At 38.7% G+C, this 25,421-nt stretch overlaps 1 protein-coding gene across 5 annotated transcripts; it reads left to right on the top strand.

The window, feature by feature from the left end:
• The first annotated feature begins 107 nt into the window (after positions 1 to 107).
• Positions 108 to 25,342, top strand: PPP2R3C (protein phosphatase 2 regulatory subunit B''gamma). 5 transcript variants are annotated; one of them, XM_030318933.2, is made up of 13 exons: positions 108 to 494; positions 5,435 to 5,562; positions 8,598 to 8,702; positions 9,353 to 9,465; positions 9,904 to 10,001; positions 11,631 to 11,701; positions 15,778 to 15,910; positions 16,315 to 16,370; positions 16,448 to 16,523; positions 17,245 to 17,381; positions 19,508 to 19,645; positions 22,683 to 22,742; positions 25,041 to 25,342. In XM_030318933.2, exons 1-13 carry the CDS (start codon positions 437 to 439, stop codon positions 25,227 to 25,229), a joined length of 1,362 nt encoding a protein of 453 aa, XP_030174793.1. In that variant the 5' UTR covers positions 108 to 436; the 3' UTR covers positions 25,230 to 25,342. The 5 variants fall into 5 exon arrangements, with proteins under 5 accessions (XP_030174793.1, XP_030174796.1, XP_030174795.1 ...); XM_030318936.2 differs by having other exon boundaries at positions 134 to 494; positions 22,683 to 22,764; positions 25,041 to 25,130; XM_030318934.2 differs by having other exon boundaries at positions 137 to 485.
• Positions 25,343 to 25,421: the final 79 nt, after the last annotated feature.

Genomic DNA, 25,421 nt, shown 5'->3' with positions numbered 1-25,421 from the left:
TATCAGCAATGAGCAATGAAAAGAAATTGTGAAGGAAGAAAACCTTCCCCCCGCCCCATCCCCGGGCCGGAAACGCTTAAGGACTCCTGAGTCACGTGGCCCATACGCGCCTAGGCCCCAAGTTAAAGAACAACGTGGGGCTTCCTTATCCTGAACCTTTCAAATTGGACTTGGTGAAGTTGGGTGCTGACTTGAAGAGGATTGTTTTTAACGTCCCTTTCAAGTCCGTGTTGCCCGCTGTTAACGTGATTAGCTGTATTCGCCGCAGTGGCAATAATCGTTTGTTCGCCTCTTCAGCCGACTTCCGCCCATGTCCAACATGGCGATTGAATATTCCTGACCTTTACGGGGTTGGGCGGTGATTGCTGTCTGAGCTGGTAGGGGGTGGAGCGGTTAGTAAACAGCAAATGCAGGAGCTTCTGCGCGGGAGTCAGCCATGGACTGGAAAGAAATTCTTCGCCGGCGATTAGCGACGCCCAGCACCGGTACTAACAGTGAGTTTGGGAGGGGCTGCTCGCAGAGATAGCCAGGCCCTAAATTCCTGAAGATGCGGGGAGATGGAGAAGTAGCTACTGGGAGCCGCACTTTACGCTTCTATGGAAGCTCTCTCGACAAAGGCAGTTGGACTGTGATTTAGGGTTACTGAAAGGTTTGATCCCCACTTCCCGGGAAAAGGAGTTGCGGAATGAGGAGCTACCTTAGCACCAACTTACGTGGCTGTGACCTAGGCTTTTGAGGAATAATTGAGAATCCCAGTCCCAACGACTCTTTAATCCTACTATAACCTATAATCCATTGATCTTTTGTCTTTTTATTATCACACTTTTTTTTACTTCCCTCCTTATACATTTTAGATTTCATAATATATTTTTCCCTTATCCCTTCCCTTCACCTTCACGCTTGCCTGTTAACCAACCTGGTTAAAACTATCTTTCCTATTTCACACGTGCCTTCAGGGTAGCCAAAAGTGGCTGGAGAAAAACGAAACCATGGTGAATGGTCTCACTTTTAGTTCATGTCCACGAACCTAAAGGAAGTGTTTCAGTCATTTATTTACACATATTCCTTGTTTCCTTACACTCAGTTCTGGCAGTTCTCATCTTCCAGACATCCAGTTCTCCAGTATACCCTTCAGTTGATGAACTTGTATATGTATTTGAGAAAGTCGGAGCTCACCTGTTCCCACTTACCATTTCTATCAGCCCTTTCCTCACCGTAGATCCCCATACACTCTGCCTTTACTGTTAAAATGAACTAATTGTCCCTGCTCCTATTTGAGACAATTCCTCCACTCCAACATTAGATCATGCTCCCTTTCTTTTATTCACTCTCATCTTCTCTCTCAGCTATTATCAGATTTTCCTTCTTTATTGGATCATTTCCATCAACTGACAAACATGTTATAATATACTCCATGTAAGAAAAATATTTTTTTAAACATTTATTTTATTTTTGAGAGACAAAGATAGAGCATGAGCAGGGGAGGGGCAGAGAGAGAGGGAGACACAGAATCTTAGGCAGGCTCCAGGCTCTGAGCTGTCAGCGCAGAGCCCGATGCGGGGCTCGAACTCATGGGCCGCGAGATCATGACCTGAGCCGAAGTTGGCAGCTTAACCGACTGAGCCACCCAGAAAAACATTTCTTCTCACATCTCCTTCCAGCTTTTGCTACATTTTTCTGTGCCGTTTATAGGAAAAGTTACACGTACTTGTACATCCTCATCACTCTTCTCTTTTTTGAATTTTTTATAACATTTATTTATTTTTTGAGAGAGAGAGAGACACAGAGTGCGAGCAGGGGGCGGGCAGAGAGAGAGAGACACAGAATCCGAAGCAGGCTCCATGCCCCTAACTGTCAGCACAGAGCCCAATGTGGGGTTCAAACTCATGAACCACAAGATCATGACCTGAGCCAAAGTCAGAGGCCTAACCGACTGAGCCACCCACGTGCCCCATTCTCTGCTTTGCTCTTTTTTTTTTTTTAATGTTTATTTATTTTTGAGAGATAGACACACAGTGTGAACAGGGGAGGGTCAGAGAGAGGGAGACACAGAATCTGAAGCAGACTCCAGGCTTTGAGCTGTCAGCACAGAGCCCGACGTGGGGGCTCAAACTCACAAGCTGTGAGATCATGACCTGAGTCAGACGCCCAACCCACTGGGGCACCCGGGCGTCCCCTCTGCTTCGCTCTTAAACCCACCCCATTGCATGCTTGTTATGTGCCAAGTACAGTTCTAGGCTATAGCAGTAAACAAAACAGATAAAAAAAAGTCCTTGTAGAACTTAGGCTTTAGTGTTGGGAGAGATAAATAAAATAATAAGTAAATCATTTAGGTTGTACAGCTTCTATTTAAGGCTGTTTCCTTCAGTGGTGTGCTAGATCCCATTTTTACCTATTCAAAGGTGTACTCCTGCAGTTGTCTCTGTCTCCTGCACCAGGTTTTCTTTCTCAGTCATTCCTATCAGTATTTAAACATGGTGGTATTTCTCTCACCTTAAGAAATGTTCTTGTCTTAAACTTCTACCTCTTAGCTATGCCTCATTTCCCTGTTCACCTTATATTATTGCTTGTTAAAAAGAACTGTTGATTATGGGGCGCCTGGGTGGCTCAGTCGGTTGGGCGTCTGACTTCGGCTCGGGTCATGATCTCGCCATCCGTGAGTTCGAGCCCCACATTGGGCTCCGTGCTGACAGCTTGGAGCCTGGAGCCTGCTTCGGATTCTGTGTCTCCCTCTGTCTGCCCCTCCCCCACTTATGCTCTGTCTGTCTGTCTGTCTGTCTCTCTCTCTCTCTCTCTCTCTCTCTCTGTCAAAAATAAATAACTTTAAAAAAAAACCCTGTTGATTAAATCTGTACTGTAATTCCTGCTTGTCAAGATCATTAGTGATCTCTGTGTTGTTCCCGTGGTCAGTGTTTAGTCCTCACTTTCCTTGACCTGCCAGGGATATAGTAGTTCACTCTTGTCCTAAGTATACTTTTCTCTCTTGGTTTCTGGGAGACACACTCCCTTAGTTTTCTTCTCACCTCACTAGTCATCCCTTCTCAATCTTTGTTTTCTTCTCCCCAGCAATTTACCATCAGAGTGCCCAAAGCTAAGTCCTTGGTCAGCTTCTATTCTATTCTCTATCTACACTTACCTTCATGGTGAAATTAACCATTATTTTTAAGGCTTTAAATACTGTATATTTGCTTTTGTCTCCTAAATGTGTATTTCCACTTCCCAAATGCCAGACTCATATATCTAATTGCCTACTTGACATGGCCACTTGGTTTTAATAGGAATCTTTCTTTTTTTTTTTTTTGAGAGAGAGAGAGAGCACGTGCGCAAGCCAGGAGAGAGGCAGAGGGAGAAAGAGAGAGAGGGAGAGGGAGAGAGAGAGAGAGAGAGAGAGAGAGAGAGAGAGAGAATCTTAAGCAGGCTGCATGCTCAGTGAGGAGTGGGGTTTGATCCCATGACCCTGGGGTCATGACCTGCGCTGAAATCAAGAGTCGGATGCTCGACCAACTGAGCCACCCAAGCACCCCTGTAATAGGTATCTTAATCTTAATTTATCCAAGACTGAACTCCTGCTTTCCTTTCTAACTTGCTCACTGGTAGCTTTCCACCTTTTTGATATTGGCCACCCCATCTGCTCAGGTCAAAATCTTTAGAGATATGTTCAACTGCTCTTTTTCTCTGATATCCACATCCAGTGTGTTTGCAAATCCTGGGACTAAAAAGAAAATATATCTAGAATATTTACTCCTAACTGCCTCCATTGCAGCCACCATGATCCAGGCCTCCACCATCTGTCACCTGGATTACTGCATTAGCCTCCTAATTGTTTCTGGTGGCTCTCTCCCTCACCAATGAGCTAGTGGCCTTGTCTCCCATTAATCTGCCTTCCCTCATCTACGTTTCCTCTGGCCCACTCTGCTACAGCCACACTCACTGCCTCCCTCTTCCCTGGACACACCAGGCACACTCCTCTATCTTAGGGCCTTGGCACTGGCTATTTCCTTGCCTGGTATGCCCTTCTCCCATGATATCTGGATAGCCTGCTTCCTTGCCTTCTTCAGTTTTTTGCCCAGTTTCATCTTCATGAAGCTTTCCCAGACACTGTTGAAAGTGTTGTGTGTATGTATGGACACATGTGCATGTGTCCACTCACACACATATTTGTGTGTCCCTAGAATAGTTGAGTGAAAAAAGAATGAGTGAAATAATGAAAATGACTCTAGGGGTTTGGGCTTGGGTGACTGGATGAATACCATTAACTGGGATAGAAACATGGAATTAGGAGAAGAGTAGTGAGGTGAGGAGTGGGAAATTATTAGGTATGTTGGAGTGTGAGGATGAAAATATTTTGTTTTGAATGTATGAGTTTAGAGTTCAAGAGCAGTGTCTGTGTTAGTGACATACACTTGGGACTTAGAAGTCACACTACAAAAGTTGAAATGAGGAAGAAAGAGTAACAAAAATAAATGGCCAGAAAATAAGAGAATCGACAGTGTGGTCCAAGGTTAGGAATTAACATGGCACATGTGGCAGAAATGCAGGCATAAGAGAGGTTTAGGGGAACAACTATAGGCATGTTGGAAGGAAGTGGAAAGAGGAAGAGGAGGAGGAAAGTAAACTATTGAGAAAATAGACCCCAGAATTGAAGATTTCAGTGAGGCTGAAGTGTAGGTATGATGACAGTGAGGTTTTGAATACCAGAAGGAGAGAAAAGTTATCTGAGGGTATATGAGAGTTTAAGATTTTATACAAGGTTAGTATATTTAGGAGCAGATAAGATCTGCGGTCTTGCCATGGAACTGAGTGACAGAGGTGACCCCCTCTTCAGAGTTGAGGTGTCATGGTTACTATCATAAACGTTATCCTTCCTTGATGATTAATGCAAGACATTGAGGTGAAGAACACTGCACCAGTTGCTATGGTCAACATACTGGCAGACTGACTAAATATGATGGCTATAGGCCAGCTGCAGGTGGTTTGGTGGGTAATAGCATCCTGAGGTCTGAGCTCAGATGGACGGGGTTTGCATTAGGTAGAGGAACAGTGATTGCAAACTGAAACTCATATGAGGTCCAGGACTGTTTTCTTACTGCTCTAGCCCCAGTGTCTAATAGTGCTCTATACGTAGTAGGTGCTCAGTAAATACTTTTGATGGAATGAATCATGAACATGCCAGAAGTCTGTAAGGGAGGCAGTGACTTGAGGAAGAGACAAGTATAGTGATAAAAAGAAGTGAAAGGAGCAGCTGAGATATGGTTGAAGTTGCAGGGGAGGCTTTTTCAGTGGAAGATAGTGATTCTTCCTGTTTTCAGAAAATTAATATAGATGTTCAGTATCTAAGCACAATTTTCAATGTCTTTTTTGCACTGTAATTACCCTATGGTAAAAAATACTTATTCCAAAAGTGCTTTTCCCTTTTAATCTATCTTGTTACCAGAAAAAAAAAGTGAACAAGAATTAAAAGATGAAGAAATGGATTTATTTACCAAATACTACTCAGAATGGAAAGGAGATAGGAAAAACACAAATGAATTCTATAAGACCATTCCCCGGTTTTATTATAGGGTAAGTAGTATCTAAGCAAATGTCTTACAGAGTTTATAAGTGAAATGTAATTTTTAAAATGGGATCAGCATCTTTTATTTTGTATAAATACAGGATTATATTTAAAATCTTATATAGTCTTTCATTGTAGTTGATTTTATTGTTTTGGAATTGATATATCTCAGGGCTTGATATAAATTAGTATAAGAACACAAAGTTGTTACTTGGCCCCCTTTTGTTGGGTTACTGGCTTTTTATTCCTCATTTTCCTATGGATATTTGTGGTAGGTATTCTGTTGGATTATGTTGTCTTTTTATAAGACTTAGGTTTACTTGGCTGATCACCATTTTTAACTTTTGTCTTTTACTCGTGTTCTAAGGTATAATACGTTTTGCTCAAGGTTGAACTGAAAAATAGATTAAAATGGAAAACTTGAAAAGTTAGACTCAATTATGTTTCCTCATGCCAAAACCGTGAAGTCTTTGATAAAGATTATAGTAAACAGTAAGACTTTAAGAAAGCTACTTAGAGCTGAAGTTGAAGGAATAAGACCTATTTAGTATTATGTAAAATGTGACCACTGTAGAAAAGTTAACTGTGGAATTTTAGCAGAATGTCTCTTAAACCTGTTACCTTCTAAACTCAATTATAACAATATTTACAAAGAAAGTAGGAGCAATGTATTAATATAAGTGAATTATCCAGATATTCTTCAAGTACAAATTTATTTCTTCAAGTACAAACTTTTTCCAAGTAAAACAGTGTGGACATTCCTCAAAAAATTAAAAATAGTTCTACCCTATGACCCAGCAATAGCACTGCTAAGAATTTACCCAAGGGATACAGGAGTACTGATGCATAGGGGCACTTGTACCCCAATGTTTATAGCAGCACTTTAACAATAGCCAAATGATGGAAAGAGCCTAAAAGTCCATCAACTGATGAATGGATAAAGAAATTGTGGTTTGTATACACAATGGAATACTACTTGGCAATAAGAAAGAATGAAATATGGCCTTTTGTAGCAACGTGGATGGAACTGGAGAGTGTTATGCTATGTGAAATAAGTCATACAGAGAAAGACAGATACCATGTGTTTTCACTCCTATGTGGATCCTGAGAAACTTAACAGAAGACCATGGGGGAGGGGAAGGAAAAAAAAAAGTTAGAGTGGGAGGGAGCCAAACCATAAGAAACTCTTAAAAACTGAGAATAAACTGAGGGTTGATGGGGGGGTGAGAAGGAGGGTGGGGTGGGTAATGGTCATTGAGGAGGGCACCTGTTGGAAGGAGCACTGGGTGTTGTATGGAAACCAATTTGACAATAAATTTCATATTAAAAAAAACTTTTTCCAAGTAAACCATTTTTATTGGAAACCTTTTTATAATACTGTTTGGCAGTCTTTTAAGAATTATATGACTAGGGGTGCCTGGCTTGCTCAATTGGTAGAGCATCCAAATCTTGATCTTGGGGTCATGAGTTTGAGCCCCACATCAGGTGTAGAAATTACTTAAAAATAAAATCTTTTTAAAAATTATATAACTAAGCCACATTTGTCATGGAAAAGAGAAAATACAGCTGATATTTTCCCATAACATTGCAGACATATAAGTATTTTTGCATGAATTCTTCTACATACTTCTGTGTACATGTATGTGTTTAGCAAAAATGGGATGATATCATACATACTTCTGCTTTTTGTATTTCATAATTTCTTAAACAGTCCACTAGACAACTGAAAATTTTTGGTAGTCTGGGGGCACAGGAAGGGAATTGACATTTATTGAGTGCCAGTGTACTTCAGAGCATTTTATATTCATGATTTCATTTAATCAGGATTATGAAATAGTATCTTACTAACCCAGGAACAGCCCTTAGATGTTGATATGATCCCATTTCTGAACCCAGGAGTCCATTTTCCTGTATTTCCAGTACTAACCTTTGGCTCGCCATTGTGGTTCCTGAGGGAAACCCCTATGTCCCATTTCTATTTCTTCCTTCTCTCTGTGACCTCTTCCAGATCCCAGATGGTTTCCTGTCTGCAGATGTGGATTTGTGGGATGTTCTTTTTGTTGTTTCTTCTCTCTCTGTCTTTCCACAGCCTTGGAGAACCTAGTATCTTTATCTTTGGTCACCACTTCTCTCCTTGGCAGATTAGCTGGTTGACTAGCCACTGGAGCACAGTCAGAGTTTCATCCCCAGCCTTACTTCCCAATATTTCTTCCTTTTCATGGGAGGGATGGCATCTTAATTCTTGGAAATGAAAGGTGGAAATCATGGCTAATTTGGATTATGGTTACTTAGCCACATTTAATGGGGCAGAGATATGGAAGAAGAAATCCTTGAAGCAAATTGTTTGAAGTCGAATTGGAATGAGTCATTTTTAAGCCCTGTTTATGGAAATCACTCCAGTGGGCACACCCTCTACTTGGAGGGGAACATAATAGACACTGGCTTGACCATTTCCAAGGAGTAAGATCATCCAGGCTCAGAAGTCATATTCTGCTAAGGCGGTCTATCTTCAGTTAGTCCTAATTTCATCTTGTCAGTCTAAGGTTATAGTGGAAAGAGCACTCTGAGAATATAAAATGAAACTTGGGCTGGACCGTTAGTTCTTTCTAGGCGGGGATATGGTCTTGCTGATCATTGAATTCTCTGTGGATCTTTTTTTTAAATGTGTGTTTATTTTTGAGAGAGAGAGAGTGTGTGTGCATACAAGCAGGGGAGGGGCATAGAGAGGTAGGGACAGAGGATCTGAAATGGGCTCTGCACTGACAGCAGAGAGTCCGATGCAGGGCTCAAACTCAACGAACCGTGAGATTATGTCCTGAGCCGAAGTTGGACACTTAGAACTGACTGGGCCACCCAGGTGCCCCTAAATGAACTTTTTAAATTAATAACTTGAAGTTAAGAAAAATTGAGATGCAAAAAGTAATTTGAGGGTGTGTACTTAATTTATGTACTATTTTATGAGGCCAAATATATTTTACATAATCCAAAACTGTGTAAATCCTAGAATTTAGGTGTAGAGAAATTAACTCTAGTGTATTTTTAGCTGCCAGCTGAAGATGAAGTCTTACTACAAAAATTAAGAGAGGAATCCAGAGCTGTCTTTCTGCAGAGGAAAAGCAGAGAACTATTAGATAATGAAGAATTACAGGTAAGCATAGAATAAAAGGTTGCTTTGGATGTTAGCTATTTTGTATTTGTACTAAAGTCATACAGGATCTCAGGGTTTCTTAATGGAATCACTGCTGCAGAGTGGGTGAAGGCCCTGGAGCAATGGTTCCTGTCAAAGTCAGCTGCAGAACTTGCCTGGGCACAGTTCTCCCCAAAATAGTTTTGTTTTTTAAAGTCCCTAGGTGGAAACCAATTTGACAATAAACTTCATATATTGAAAAGTAAATAAATAAATAGTCCCTAGGTGATTCTAACAAGGCCAAAGTTGAGAGCCACAAGTATGGGGTCAAAGTGGGGGAGTTCACATCCTAGCCAGGCTCTGTGATCTTGGACAGTGGACTTAACATTTCTGTGCTCCAAATCTCATTTATAAAGTAGAGATAACAGTGTATATGTCACATAGTAATATGGATTAAGGAAGTGCTGTATAAGAAAACTTTAAACTTAAGCATTCAATAAATGCTAGCTATTTGTATTAAGTTCTTAGTAATCAAAAGGGTAATAGGGGATAAGATTCATCTTAATACTAAATTTCTATCAGGCTACCATTTTAATGGAAATAACACATTTAACCAATGTTAAATTTTGTTTTGTTAACTGTAACATCTTCATTTCTGCAATTCTCCTAAGAACTTATGGTTTTTGCTGGATAAGCACCAAACACCACCTATGATTGGAGAGGAAGCAATGATTAATTATGAAAATTTTTTGAAAGTTGGTGAAAAAGCTGGACCAAAGTGCAAGTAAGAATAGTATAACTAACAAAGGAGTATGTTAAACATTTTAAATGCCTCAAATAAATGTTAATGAAAGTATAAGCCAGTGGGGTGACAATTTGAGTCCATTTGAGTTATTAATCAAGTTTAATAAAATTAGTCAAAATTCTATTGGTATGAAGTTATTAAAAGAAATAATACTTTATAATATGGAGTATTTACATACCATGCAACTACATATATATAGTACATTTATTTACAACAGTATGGGCTTTCATTCTCAGGATGATAAAATACAAAGATGTATGACTTAATATTTTAAGTTTTGAACTACGATTCTCATTTTGATTTTTTTCATTTTGATTTTTAATTCTTTGGATTCATGCTGTTGTTAACTAATTCAATATAGAAGTCATTTTAATATTATGTTGGCAGATGATTTTAATCTTTATTTCCTTTCCTTAGGCAGTTTTTTACAGCAAAAGTCTTTGCTAAACTCCTTCATACAGACTCTTACGGAAGAATTTCTATTATGCAATTCTTCAATTATGTCATGAGGAAAGGTGATTTCATTTTCATTGTGCTTAAATTCCTCTGGGAATCAAAGAGTTTTTGGTACATGCTTTTATAGTATCCCTTCCATGTGAAACAACTCTCTTAGTAAGTCTGAATAGCAGAATTTGACCCAGATTTGTTTTCTTATTACTCCATTTCTCTCCTGGAATTTACTAGAGCTGAGATTTCTTACCATAAATTTGGGTTCATTATTATAAACAAAACAAAAACATGTATCCTAAAGATACTAACTGAAAAATATTAGGGGTGCCTGGGTGGCTCAGTTGGTTAAGTATCCAACTCTTCATTTTGGCTCGTGATCCCAAGGTCATGGGATTAAGCCCCTCGTTGGGCTCTGCACTGAGTGTAGAGCCTGCTTGAGATTCTCTCTCTCTCCCTCTGCCCCTCTCCCCCACTTGTATGCTCTCTTTTTCTAAATAAATTAAATACATACATACATACATATATACTATATATTAAAGGCTAAACCAAGAGTTTTAATGTATGGTGATTTAAATTATTTTAATTCACTGGTAATTCTATTTCACCAATATGCAGTTGACTCTTGAACAACACAAGGGTTGGGGTACTGGCCTCCCATGTAGTCAAAATGAGTATAAGTTTTGACTCCCCCAAAACTGACCTGTTAATAGCTTGTTATTGACTGGAAGCTTTTCCAATAATATAAACAGTTGATTAACCCATATTATATATGTTATATGTATTACATACTGTATTCTTACAATAAAGGAAACCAGAGAAAAGAATGTTATTAAGAAAATTGTAAGGTGGGGCACCTGGCTAGCTCAGTTAGTGGAGTGTATAACTCTTGATCTCAGGGTTGTACGTTCGAGCCCCATGTTGTTTGTAGAGATTACTTAAAAAAAAGGGGTGCCTGGGTGGCTCAGTCAGTTCAGTCTCCAACTCTTGATCTCAGTTCAGGTCTTGATCTCAGGGTCGTGAGTTCAAGCCCTGCATTGGGCCCTGCATTGGGCTCTGCACTGGGCATGAAGCCTACTTGGAAAAAAAAAAAAAACATAAGGAAGAGAAAGTACATTTATAGTACTATACTGTATTTATTGAAAAAAAATCCATGTATAAGTGGGCCCACACAGTTCAGACCCATGTTGTTCAAGGGTCAGCTGTATTGTAGGTTGAGTTGCCTGAGGATAGTTTCAAATTCAAAATTGTAGCATCACATTCTAGGAGTTTTTATTAAACAACCTGGAGTTATGATTCCTATTAAGTTCCAGAAAGATCTGTGAAGTTCTAGATGTATGATTTTTAACTAATACTTAGTCACAGTAATAACCTCGGTAGAATAAATGCACCTTCATTGAAGGCATAACATTACAATTGCTGTCCCTTTTTGGTGAAACACCAAGTTTAATGGATGTAGAACAATATTCTCAAGGGCATGAACTTTATTGTCACTTTAGGCAGGGTAGACGTGTTGATATCTGCCATTAATTATATGGTATATTTCATTACAGACAATTTTGGGGTAATATATGTGTGAGAAATGTTTGTAGAGTTACTAGTTTGTCCCCCTAATCTAGCCGTTTATCTCCTTTTATCCAAATATATGCTAAAGGACAGATCTTAAAATTACATTTCATCTTCTTATGTATTGTCAGTTTGGCTTCATCAAACAAGAATAGGACTCAGTTTATATGATGTTGCTGGACAAGGGTACCTTCGGGAATCTGTAAGTATTAACCTATTTTAATAATTACTGTAGACACCAAAATGTTAACAGTAGTTATCACTGGTTGGGTTACAGGTGATTCTTATATTGTTTTTGTTTTTGCAAATAATGTGTTTCCCCCAAAAAACTTTTAAAACGTACATTGACCACAAGAATTCCTTTTTAGATTCTTTTCCTCCAACTTTTTTTCTCCAACTTCTAAAAAGAGCCTTTCAAAAAGAAAATAAAAAGAATATAGTGTTTTAACAGCATTAAAACTCATTAAAGAAACAGAGGAAAGCTTTTGGTTATTCATGAGTGTCATAAATGTTAGGGCCAGGAATTTTTCAGGCTGACAAAGATCAAAAAGTTCAATAATGCATTTAAGAAGGGAATATAAAACAGGGTGTGGTTTCCCAGACTCTCAATTCATGGTGCCCTTAGTATCTCCGTAATTTTTGCATAGTTCCTCTACATCAAAAGAAATACCTGGGGCGCCTGGGTGGCGCAGTCGGTTGGGCGTCCGACTTCAGCCAGGTCACGATCTCGCGGTCCATGAGTTTGAGCCCCGCGTCGGGCTCTGGGCTGATGGCTCGGAGCCTGGAGCCTGCTTCCGATTCTGTGTCTCCCTCTCTCTCTGCCCCTCCCCCGTTCATGCTCTGTCTCTCTCTGTCCCAAGAAATAAATAAATGTTGAAAAAAAAAAAAAAAAAAAAAAAAAAATACCTAACAGTTGCATTTATTAACCAGCTGGTTCTAAACAATTTATGAAAGTATCCATTAAGCTTATTATTGTATTAGCCATTTGAAAAAATAATACACATAAGTTGAAAATAAGTAATATTTTTGCTTCATTCTTAAATTACAATTACTAACGGAATCTGTGCCCATGGAGCAATGTATGGGTAGTCAAACTTGGCAATTAGATTGGACAGTCATCCTCATTTCCTATTCCATACGAATTTTCCTGTGGTACTTGCTTTATCACCACAACCATCAAGAACCTAGCTTTGCAAAGATTGATGTCATTAAAAAGCACATATCTCAATCAGTGTTGAAAATGTGAACTACCTTGAGCTCATAGTTCTAGCTCATAGTGACATCTATTATGTACTCTCTGGCAGATGTCACTGTTCTCCTGAAATTTTGAAAATACCCTGCTGCACCCCTGTGAGCTTACTGCAGCATTCCTGGGGCACAATTTGGGAACTGTTGGTTTAGCCTTGACTTGCTGGTGGGAGTGTAAAGTAGGTGTGGGCTTTTGGGGCAAGGTGGGAAATTTGCCAGTGTCTATCAAAATTATGAACATGCACATTCTTAAAAAAATTTTTTTTAACGTTGATTCATTTTTGAGAGAAAAGAGCATGAGTAGGGGAGGGGCAGAGAGAGATGGAGACAGAATCCAAAGCAGGCTCCGGGCTCTGAGCTGTCAGCACAGAGCCCAATGCGGGGCTTGAACTCACTGACCGTGAGATCATGACTTGAGCCGAAGTTGGACACTTAACCGACTGAGCCACCCAGGCGCCCCTGAACATGCACATTCTTTGACTCAGCAATTTCACTTACAGAAATTATGTCCCATGTTCTCTCATAATATCTGTGGATGGAAAATTAGCTTATTGTCCCTGGAGTATTGTTTTTAGTATCACAAAAGATTAGAAACAGTCTAAATGTCCATCAGTAGAAGACTGGTTAAATGGATTATGGTACACATTTACAACTACGTGGATGGAACTAGAGTGTATTAAGTTAAGTGAAATTAGCCAGAGAAAGACAAATATCATATGTCCTCACTGATTTGAGGAATTTAAGATACAAAACAGATGAACATAAAGGAAGGGAAGCAAAATTATATAAAAACAAGGAGGAGGACAAAACGTTAAGAGACTCAATTCTTAAGTATAGAGAACAAACAGGGTTGCTGGAGGGGTTCATGGGAAGGGGGATGGACTAAACGGGTAGAGGCATTAAAGAATCTACTCTTGAAATCATTGTTGCACTATATGCTAACTAACTTGGATGTAAATTTAAAAATGAATTGGGGCGCCTGGGTGGCGCAGTCGGTTAAGCGTCCGACTTCAGCCAGGTCACGATCTCGCGGTCCGGGAGTTCGAGCCCCGCGTCAGGCTCTGGGCTGATGGCTCGGAGCCTGGAGCCTGTTTCCAATTCTGTGTCTCCCTCTCTCTGCCCCTCCCCCGTTCATGCTCTGTCTCTCTCTGTCCCAAAAATAAATAAACGTTAAAAATGAATTAATTAGGGGCGCCTGGGTGGCGCAGTCGGTTAAGCGTCCGACTTCAGCCAGGTCACGATCTCGCGGTCCATGAGTTCGAGCCCCGCGTCAGGCTCTGGGCTGATGGCTCAGAGCCTGGAGCCTGTTTCCGATTCTGTGTCTCCCTCTCTCTCTGCCCCTCCCCCATTCATGCTCTGTCTCTCTCTGTCCCAAAAATAAATAAACGTTGAAAAAAAAAAATTTTTTTAAAAATAAAAAAAAAAAAATGAATTAATTAAAAAAATGAAAAGAGAGCAAAAAAATAAATAAAAATTGGGGTGCCTGGGTGGCTCAGTCGGTTGAGCGCCCAGGTCATGATCTCATGCTGATGAGTTCGAGCCCCGCGTCCAGCTCTGTGCTGACAGCCCAGAGCCTCGAGCCTGCTTTGGATTCTCTGTCTCCCTCTCTCTCTGCCCCTCACCTGCTTGCATGCTCTCTCTCTCTCTATCTCTCTCAAAAATAAATATAAAAATTTTTTTTTGAAAATAAATGGATTATGGTACATCTGTACAATGAAAAAATACATAACTATTTAAAAACAAGAACCTTGGGGTGCCTAAGTGGCTCAGTCAGGTAGGCGTCCGATTTCAGCTCAGGTCATAATCTCATGGTTTGTGAGTTCAAGCCCCACATCAGGCTCTGTGCTCACAGCTCACAGCTTGGAGCCTGCTTCAGATTCTGTGCCTCCCTCTCTCTCTGCCCCTGTCCCCCTTTCTCTCTCTCTCTCTCTCTCTCTTTCTCCCTCTCTCAAAAATAAATATTTTTTTAAAAATTTAAATACAAAAATTTAAAAATTAAAAGCAAGAAGCTCTTTGAGAGCCAGGATTGAATGACTGTAAAGTATGTTGTTAAGTGATAAAAGCAAGATACAGAAGAATTTGCATAGTTTGCTGCTATATCCTTCATAAAAAGAGAAAGAGAGGGGCTCCTGGGTGGTTCAGTTAGTTAAGCAGCCAACTTCAGGTCATGGTCTCACAGCTCAAAGGCTTGTGAATTTTTTTTTTTTTTTTAATTTTTTTTTTTTCAACGTTTATTTATTTTTGGGACAGAGAGAGACAGAGCATGAACGGGGGAGGGGCAGAGAGAGAGGGAGACACAGAATCGGAAACAGGCTCCAGGCTCTGAGCCATCAGCCCAGAGCCTGACGCGGGGCTCGAACTCACGGACCGCGAGATCGTGACCTGGCTGAAGTCGGACGCCCAACCGACTGCGCCACCCAGGCGCCCCAAAGGCTTGTGAATTTGAGCCCCATGTCGGGCTCTGTGCTGAGAGCTCAGAGCCTGGAGCCTGCTTCGGATTCTGTGTCTCCTTCTCTCCCTGCCCCTCGCCTGCTCATGGTCGGTCTCTCTCTCTCTCTCTCTCTCTGTCTCTCTCTCTCAAAAATAAATAAACATTAAAAAAATTTTTTTAAGAGAAAGAGAAATACACATATATATGTATTGGTTTGTATGTGCATAAGTTATTTTGGAAAGATGCATCAGAAGCTGATATAGGTTACCTCTGGGAAGAGGAAATAGACAAGACTTTCAATGAATACTTTTTGTTCCTTTTGAATTTGGAATTTTGTAGAATGTATTACTCAAAAATATGTTAAAATTGAAATAAAAAATAAATTTGTAGAAACACAATTTAATATGTTTACCACTCACATAGTTATATAACTAATTTAAGTAGTTTAATTATTTAAGTTTTACCACTCACATAGTTAATATACTATTAATGCTGAATGATTTTTAGGACTGAAATTCAATATTCCAGTATCTAATGAAGAAACAAGATTAGACATTTAACACTTTGATTTAACATTTTGATTTGTTTTATTCTTTCAGGACTTAGAAAACTACATATTGGAACTTATCCCTACTTTGCCACAATTAGATGGGCTGGAAAAGTCTTTTTACTCCTTTTATGTTTGTACAGCAGTTAGGAAGTTCTTCTTCTTTTTAGACCCTCTAAGAACAGGTAAAAGAAAATCTTATCTTAGATATTATAAGGATATTATTCTAAATCTTAATAAGCAGAGAAGTCATGAAGATGTCATTTATTTTTCTAACATGTCATTGCCCTTAATATATAAATATCTTTTATGATTTATTTGCACCAACTATAACCAGCTGTGTGACACTGGGCATGTCACCTAACCTCTGAAATGGTGTATGAATTGGTTAATCAGTGGCTCCTTCCAGTTCTAAAAAACAGTTATTCTGATACTTGCTCTTCCTGTTATGTAATATACGGAGATTGGTTCTTTTTGATGTAAAATATGAAACTTTAAAATACCAATTGTGTGATTACTCTTCTAAAATACCTTTATAAAATTGAGTTCCTCTATTTTTTTTAAATGAAATTGTGTTTGTTCTTTAAAGGGAAAATTAAAATTCAAGATATTTTAGCATGCAGCTTCCTAGATGATTTATTGGAGGTAAATATGTTTTTAAAATACTTAATTATATCACTTGACAGTTACTGTCTTCTAATCATGTCTCTGTGTTTATTTAGTTAAGGGATGAGGAACTGTCCAAAGAGAGTCAAGAAACTAATTGGTTTTCTGCACCTTCTGCCTTAAGGGTTTATGGTATGGTTCCTATCATAATGCTAAAATTTGAGTTATCCTTTCCTCAGTTAATTGGTGTTCAAAGAACAGTTTTATACATAGGCTAATTTAGCTTAGGATCAAAGTATTCTAATTACCTTAAGAGCTAGTATTATAAATTACTAAAATTTACTTGTCATTTTCTTGCTTTTTAATAGAACATACAGAATGTAATTTGACCCTTTCTTAATGACTCAGGAGCATTTTTATGAACATCAGCTATTATCTTGCATTGTGATTAAAATGCCACTGCTGTCAGTATCCAGAGGCAGGTGTTCTAGGGACTGTTTGCTTATTTCCTTTAATTTCATTAGTCTGCTACACTATTCTTTTGGGTGGTCTTCTGATTCATTTTGGCATCCTTGATCTCTGCTTTCAAATACTAACATTTCAGTGCTTTTTATTGACCCCTATCTCTCTCTAATTTCAACACCTAGGAAAGTTTTAAACACCTGCAAACTGAAAACAAATAATGATGTGGAATAGCCCAAAGGCCATGGCCTTCATGATGGGTTTTCTTTGACTGGTTCTAGCTTAAGGGCTGGTGTGACAGAGTCCAGGGATAGTTGATCTTAGGGCACTACCCTAATATAGTTTGAAAATCAAAGTATTAACCAATAGAAAGAACTTTTTGTGTTTATTCTTTTGTATTCTAATCAGAATTTTACTTTTGTCATGTCTTTTTATAACTTTTGTTCCCAAGGCCAGTATTTGAATCTTGATAAGGATCACAATGGCATGCTCAGTAAAGAAGAACTCTCCCGCTATGGAACAGCAACCATGACCAATGTCTTCTTAGACCGTGTTTTCCAGGAGTGTCTCACATATGATGGAGAAATGGTAGTAGTTTAAAGCTCTGATAAGTTTTAAAAATTTAGGCTCCCGCAACTCCCACAAACCCTTTTCTTGATGTGATACAGCATTATTTTTACATCTATCTTAAAAAGTCCGAACTAATCAAATTGTTTGAGTTTTGGAGACTTTGATCTTAAGGAAAGTTCACTTTAAACATGGACTCAGGACAAATACAAAATTTTAATATTTTCATTTCATTATCGTCTCTTTTTTTTTTAATGTTTCAAGTTTTTATTTAAATTCTAGTTAGTTAACATACTGTGTAATATTAGTTTAAGGAGTAGAATTTAGTGATTCATCACTTATATAACACCCAGTGCTCATCACAGCACGTGTCCTCCTTAATACCCATCACCCATTTAGCCTATCCTCTGCCCACCTCCCCTGAAGAGTATGGACTAGTGAGAAAACAAAAAAAAATCTCAAAAATGGGCAAATCCTATCAACTGTTTTCATATAGATGATTCATTCTTTAAACTACCAGGTCAGATATAGTACCACAGATGCCATGGTTTAAATCTAAGAATCAGGTTGTATTATTTTCTGTAAGTGGCTATGTTAGTACCTAACAATTAACATGCACCTGTCCTTTTATCCCAACAATGCAAAATACTTTAGGAAATTCTAACTAGTATTTTATGTTTTTTTGTTTATTTATTTTGAGAGAGAGTGAGAGTGCACGGGGGAAGGGCAGGGTAAGAGGGGAGAGAATCCCAAGCAGGCTCCACACTGTTGGCACAGAGCCCAGTGTGGGGCTCCAACTCACGAAATGTGAGATCACGACCTGAGCTGAAACCGAGTCGGACACTTAACTGACTGAGCCACCCAGGTGCCCATCTAGCGTTTTAAAATCACCATCCTTGCTGTTAAAAACACGTTAGGGATCTGATAAATTGTCAAACGAATGACAGTTAAGAAATGGTCATATTGTCAGAAGAGAATTGGGGTTTAGGTTTTATCATTTAGCTTTAATAGCAGTTTTCTGAATAACACAATTGATAGCCGGTGGCACAGGAAAAGGAGGGAAAGGTGCAGAAACTCTGCTTTGTGACTCCTACGGCTGTCTACACTCGAGTGAGGAGCTTGTACTATTCTAATGACTTCTGGTGAATAAAGTAAACCAGAGGCTTCAACTGTTAACGGAGTTAGACCATGATGAGGCTGCATCTCTTTAGCTCTTTATATTGCAATTTATGCAAAAAGGAATTCTTTTTTTTTTTAATTTTTTTTTTCAACGTTTATTTATTTTTGGGACAGAGAGAGACAGAGCATGAACGGGCGAGGGGCAGAGAGAGAGGGAGACACAGAATCGGAAACAGGCTCCAGGCTCCGAGCCATCAGCCCAGAGCCTGACGCGGGGCTCGAACTCATGGACCGCGAGATCGTGACCTGGCTGAAGTCGGACGCTTAACCGACTGCGCCACCCAGGCGCCCCAAAAAGGAATTCTTAATGTTAGCCTAAAAAAGTATTTTCCAAGAATATAAATTTTTTTTCTAAGTGAGAATCTCTCAAGTGTTCTTTTCACCATGCAAAAGTATTCTGAATATGCCTTTTTTGTAGAGAAAGCTTTCTGTTCTCCTTATGTCATTCTAGCTTTTATTTGTGCTTTTTTCCATTTCTTTGCAGGAGAACAGTTTCAGTTAAAGTAGAATGTCTGGTAGTCTTAAGATGGCTTCTTACTGGAAATCATCTGATTTAAAAATGTTTAAACAGTATTTCAAAGTAACTATTTAAACATACTATTCTATTCATTCCAGATAAACTCCCCCCCCCCCAAAACTGACCACATTGAAATGAAGATGCTAATTTAGTGGCATTGTACAATAGCTTGGTCACTGTCCTGTCCATTTCAAAGGCATAATCAAAGAAAATTACTCCTTAAAGCAGCAAATGTCTCATAAGAAAATGAGCTGTGTCCCCCAGACTATTCCCAATACAGATTAACTGCCAAGTAGAATTCCTAGAAACCAATATTAAGTATACAAGTGGATGTCTCATTTCATATTAAAAAAAATTGCCATCTTTGATTGTAAAATGGCTTCAATTCATTAGATACTCACTTGAAAAGTTAATTCCAAATAAGGCTTCTAATGAACATCCTTTTCTGTAGGACTATAAGACCTACCTGGACTTTGTTCTTGCGTTAGAGAATCGAAAAGAACCTGCAGCTCTGCAGTATATTTTCAAATTACTTGATATTGAGAACAAAGGATATCTGAATGTCTTTTCACTTAATTACTTCTTCAGGGTAAGTCTCATTTAACAAAACGTTTACTAATAGATGTTAGAAGCAAATCAAGTCTGCTTTTAGTTTTGTTTTTTTTTTTTTCCTATTTAAATTGACTAAAAGCTGATTTGATTAGTTGTAGAACACTAAAAAAGTGCAAATATGTAAGGGGTTATACTGGACATGGAGATACAGATATGCATGAGAAATTCGTTGCTTTGGTGATCAAAAACTAATGTGTAAAATCCTACAGAAGCTTCAATTAAACAGTTCAGAAAAGGTAGAACTTTTGCAGACTTTGGTAGTAGTAGATTCTTTTATTTTTTATTTATTTATTTTTTTAAATGTTTATTTATTTTTTTGAGACAGAGAGAGACGGAGCATGAACAGGGGAGGGCCAGAGAGAGAGGGAGACACAGAATCCGAGGTGGTCTCCAGGCTCTGAGCTGTCAGCACAGAGCCTGATGTGGGGCTTGAACTCACGGATGGTGAGGTCATGACCTGAGCCGAAGTCAGACGCCCAACCGACTGAGCCACCCAGGCGCCCCAGTAGTAGATTCTTTTAAATGCTGTGCTGTAAAAAATAAATTTATTTTTGTATGTATATATTTTTAATATTTATTTTTGAGAGAGAGATACAGACAGAACACAAGCAGGGGAGGAGCAGAGAGAGACACAGAATCCGAAGCAGGCTCCAGGCTCCAAGCTGTCAGCACAGAGCCCGACATGGGGCTCACACTCACAGACTGTGGGATCATGACCTGAGCTGAAGTTGGATGCTTAACTGACTGAGCCACCCAAGCGCCCCTTATTATCATATTTAAAATAATTTTAGAACTGGCTAGGGGCGCCTGGGTGACTCAGTCAGTTGGGCATCTGACTCTTGATTTCGGCTCAGGTCATGATCCCAGACTCATGGGATGGAGCCCCACGTCAGGTTCTATGCTGTCAGCCCAGAGCCTGCTTGGGATTCTCTCTCTCCCTCTGCCCCTCACCCCTGTGTCACACGTGCACTTTCTAATAAAAAGAAAGTAACTTAAAAATAGGAATAATAAATTTAAAACTGGCTAGAATTGTGTGCCACATTTCAGCATGAAAACATTGTTGCTGAAGTACTTATATTGCACCTTAGGTGGTCTCAGGGAATAACATGATGAGTTCTGAAGGGAAATTTAATTGTATCTTATCTGATAAGCCTTCAGATGCACAAGGTATAAAAATAGGAATGTCTGCCCTTTTAAGACAAATCATTCCTAAATTTGGTGACTTTTCCATTTGGTAGAATAATTTTGTATAGTAGTATTTCATTCCATTACCTTAGAAGACTAAGTGATTTTTATATGGTTAAGACAACAGTAGGAAGAAATGGCTTTTTTTAAATGATAAAAAATGACATTTTCACATCTTTCTCATAAACCATTTTTCTCCAGAGGCTTTCTCTTTGCCATTTAAAAATTTTAGATATTTTAAAAATAACTATTTGGTTTCTGAGTTTCATACTATGTATTTCTTAGTTTCATGTTACATTCTCTAAAACTTCCATTATGATTTCCTAGGTCGTAATGACTGCAAATATTAGGATAAATTACAATTGCAGTATTAGTATACATTTTTTAGAAATTGAGTCAATGGCTAATATAAGAATATAATACCAACTCATCATAGGGATCTCCCACTTTAGGCAGACCTATTCAATGAAGATTCAATTTTAGGAAAACAAAGTAAATGTATCTTTTGGAAATTAAACCCTCAACTCTTTTTCATAAAGATTTCTTTATAACATTCTTATAATACTAAATTTTGCCAAATATTTTATATTGGGGTGCCTGGGTGGCTTATTCGCTTAGTGTCCAATTCTTGATTTCAGCTCAGGTCATGATTCCACGGTCGCAAAATCGAGCTGTGTGATTAAGATTCTTTCTCTCTCCCTCTGCCCCTCCTGCTTGCTCTCATTTATTTTATCAAAGTATTTAGGCTTGGTTGTGTGGGCTAAGGTAATTATTTATTGGTACTGAGTCCTGCAGTCCTAAGCTGTTCATAAAGTCTTTGTACGTCAATATTCCAGTTATAAAGTGGGCCTAGATGTTGCACTCTAGATCATACCTCCAGGTCTACCCCTCTAGTAGCTGGGGGTGTACTTAAAGATTCTCATCTACTTCAAAGAGATGTCCTGTGCACACACTGATACCAGTGGCACCACATACTGAGTAAGCACCTGCAACGTATTTATTTGACTATTTACCAAGAATTTTCCAGTGAATGACTCTCACCTAAAATATTTATTAGTCCAACTGGATCACAGTAGTTTCTTTAGTTAGGGTTTTTTGTTGTTGTTCTTAAAGGTTATAAAAAAGTTTGAGGGAGTTTTGCTTACATTTTTTTCTGTCAAGTAGAAGGCAAAGTATAGGGTGGGAGGCAGAGGTGGCGTATTGGGTGTCTTAAAGAATGGTGAGGGTATGGGGCGCCTAGGTGGCTCAGTAGGTTAAGTGGCCGACTTCAGCTCAGGTCATGATCTCACGGTTTGTGGGTTCAAGCCCCGTGTCAGGCTCTGTGCTGACAGCTCAGATCCTGGAACCTGCTTCGGATTCTGTGTCTACCTCTTTCTCTTCCCCTTTCCTGCTCCCGCACTCTCTCTCTCTCAAAAATAAACATACATTAAAAAATTAAAAAAAAAAAAAAAAAAGAACGGTGAGGGTATGAACAGCATTCCTGGAAAATGAGTGGATCAGGTATCACAAATTAATCGCTAGGCCATGTAAAGGCCGATCTGAGGTTGGAGACAATTCCTATATGGTAGCAATAATCTGTAGACTTTTTTTCTGGAATTCTCAATAGCAACGTTATGTATCTTGAAAGGTTGGTAGTTACACTGAAATTGTTTAAGTTTGGCCGACTGGAGGTGAAGCAAGGTCAAGGAAGTTGAGAATATTGGCAAGAGTGGTTGAAATGATAAGGCTTGTGGTCTGATAGGAAAGGAAGTGGAACTAGAAAGGGGCCATGGGACAGGAAGGGGGCTGTTGTGCATTTTTTATTTACAGACTTATTTCTATCCATACAGGCCATACAGGAACTAATGAAAATCCATGGACAAGATCCGGTTTCGTTTCAAGATGTCAAGGTTACCTTTTCTTTCCTTTTCAGTAAGCTCTACACCCACATAGAGCTTGAAGTCATGACCAGGAGTTGCATGCTCTACTAACTGAGCCAGCCAGGCTCCTCTACCTTTTAATATATGTAATACAGATAATCACCTATATTAAATGAAATTTTATATGAAAGAAACTTATGAACTATGAAGTGAATGAAATCAAGTATTTGCTGTTACTTGCTCTGAACCAATATTTAAATCATTAGTAACTGAGACCACACTTGGACTAATGATTTGTATAGTTAATGATTTTAGCATGTCAGTCTGTATTCTCATTGGAAGCATTCATTCATTTGATTGAAAATTAAGAGAATCCATATAACCTGCATCCTTTGGCAGCCTATTCCAAGTTAAAATGAATTTTTAACTTGGTAACTATAGTTGACTCTTGAACAACACAGGAGCTAGGGGCAATACCCTCCCTGCTCACCCAAGCAGTTGGAAATCCACGTATAACTTTTTAAAAAATGTTTATTTATTTTGAGAGAGAAAGAGAGTATGTGTGCAAGCAGGGGAGAGGCAAAGAGAGGGAGAGAATCCCAAGCAGGCTCCACGCTGTCAACAGAGCCCGATGCAAGACTCGATCCCACGGAACCGTGAGATCATGACCTGAGCTGAAATCAAGAGTCAGATGCTTAACCAACTGAGCCACCCAGGCACCCCCCTCTCCCCCACCTATAACTTTTGACTCCCTGCAACTTAATTAATCGCCTACTTTTGACTGGAAGCCTCACATAAACAATAACATAAACAGTTAACACATATTTTATATATTACATGTTTTATATACTATATTTTTAAAAATGAAGCTAGGGAAAAAATATTGAGAAAATCGTAAGGAAAAGAAAATGCATTTACTGTATACTGTATTTATCAAAAATATCTATGTCTAAGCGGACCCATCCATTTCAAGTCCATATTGTTCGAGAATCAACTATATTTAGGTTTGGACACTTTTTAAATCTGCTACTTCAAAGGTCTTGCTTGCTTTGATACTATTACGGAGACATCAGTCTTACAATATGAAAACTACCACTGTTTGAAACACGTGCTGCTACTTAGCATTTTTGTAGACTTTACCGGCTATGAAAAACATTCAGTATTTGGGGCGCCTGGGTGGCTCAGTCGGTTGGGCGTCCGACTTCAGCTCAGGTCACGATCTCGCGGTCCGTGAGTTCAAGCCCGCGTCGGGCTCTGGGCTGATGGCTCAGAGCCTGGAGCCTGTTTCTGATTCTGTGTCTCCCTCTCTCTCTGCCCCTCCCCCGTTCATGCTCTGTCTCTCTCTGTCCCCAAAATAAATAAACATTAAAAAAAATAAAAAAGAAAAAAAAAAGAAAAACATTCAGTATCTAGTACAGATTCAGGTTCAGGCTAAGAAATAATAAAATAACACATCCAGTTTTAATTAAGTATAAAACAATAATAATAATAATAATAATAATAAATGAGACAAATCTGAAACTATGCAACAGGCAATCTAAGAATTAGTAATTTTAAATTGCCACTAACCTAGAAAGGGACGTTTCACAAACATACAAGATTAAAAGCTCATAGATTTCATTTACCTGAATTCTTCTAATCTTTTTAAAATGTAATCTCCCTCTTTAAATGCTACTAAATCCTGAGTAATTTTCCTGCAAAAAGATTAGAAAACGTGCACCTAATTCCTTGTAAATATTCATATAGTATACCTCATAATATAGAAGAGATTTTTCCATCTATTCCGGTAACTTTTAGCACAATTTCATGGTCATTCTGGAATTCCTTGATACTGAATATCCCTCACCCACCACCCATCTTAGATCCAGAGTATAAAACATTGACATCACTATTGGAAATGAAGCGTTGTCATTATCTTGGCTCTGGAAGCATTTAAGTTTTTAGTTTGAGCTGAGTTTGCACTTAAATCAAGACCTTGCTTTACCAACAATTAGAAGACAACATTAAAGTATAAGATACTTATCATGTATTCAAAGAACACTGCATTAGTTTTACCACTAATTAGCTATATAGCTTGGATCAGATGAAACTCCAAGCCTCAGTTTCTTTCTCTCTTAAGATGAGAGATAGATGCCACATACCTAAGGAATCTTCCAGTAAAAATTTGTGTGTAGGGAAAAGGAGTTGTGTGTTAAATGGAAAAGAAAAAAACTGGAACAAAGAATTTTACATGAGGTCAAGTGCCAGCCTTGAATTTCACATCACTATATGAAAGAAATTAAGTTCATCAGGTACCAGGTTTCATTGTTATTTTTTTCTCTCTCACAGGATGAAATCTTTGACATGGTTAAACCAAAGGATCCTTTGAAAATCTCTCTTCAGGATTTAATCAACAGTAATCAAGGAGACACAGTCACCACCATTCTAATCGATCTGAATGGCTTCTGGACTTATGAGAACAGAGAAGCCCTTGTTGCAAATGACAATGAAAACTCTGCAGACCTTGATGATACATGATCTCTCAAAGACTAGACTGTGTTCATTAAGATAAACTTGAATGCTGCATGCAAAACCTTTCAAGCTGGATCCTTAGAAATGGCCTAAATAAAATACTTTATATGCCTATAGAACACAGCAAATGTTCTGGTTATTGGAATTTTGTTTGCAGTAGTTGGAAAGCAATAGGATGAAATGTTTTAGGAGGTAGTA

Source organism: Lynx canadensis, chromosome B3, assembly GCF_007474595.2.
Source record: "Lynx canadensis isolate LIC74 chromosome B3, mLynCan4.pri.v2, whole genome shotgun sequence".
Classification (NCBI taxonomy): Eukaryota; Metazoa; Chordata; class Mammalia; order Carnivora; family Felidae; genus Lynx; species Lynx canadensis.
The sequence above is the reverse complement of the archived record's forward strand: the minus strand, read 5'-3'. Positions and strand labels throughout refer to the sequence as shown.

What these genes read in the sequence shown, in the direction of transcription:
- PPP2R3C (XM_030318933.2), top strand. Translation starts at nt 437, where the DNA reads ATGGACTGGAAAGAAATTCTTCGCCGGCGATTAGCGACGCCCAGCACC. An exon ending in CAATTATGTCATGAGGAAAG is followed by an intron (nt 10,002 to 11,630) that starts GTGATTTCATTT and finishes ATGTATTGTCAG; the next exon opens with TTTGGCTTCATCAAACAAGA. An exon ending in AAGGGTACCTTCGGGAATCT is followed by an intron (nt 11,702 to 15,777) that starts GTAAGTATTAAC and finishes TTATTCTTTCAG; the next exon opens with GACTTAGAAAACTACATATT.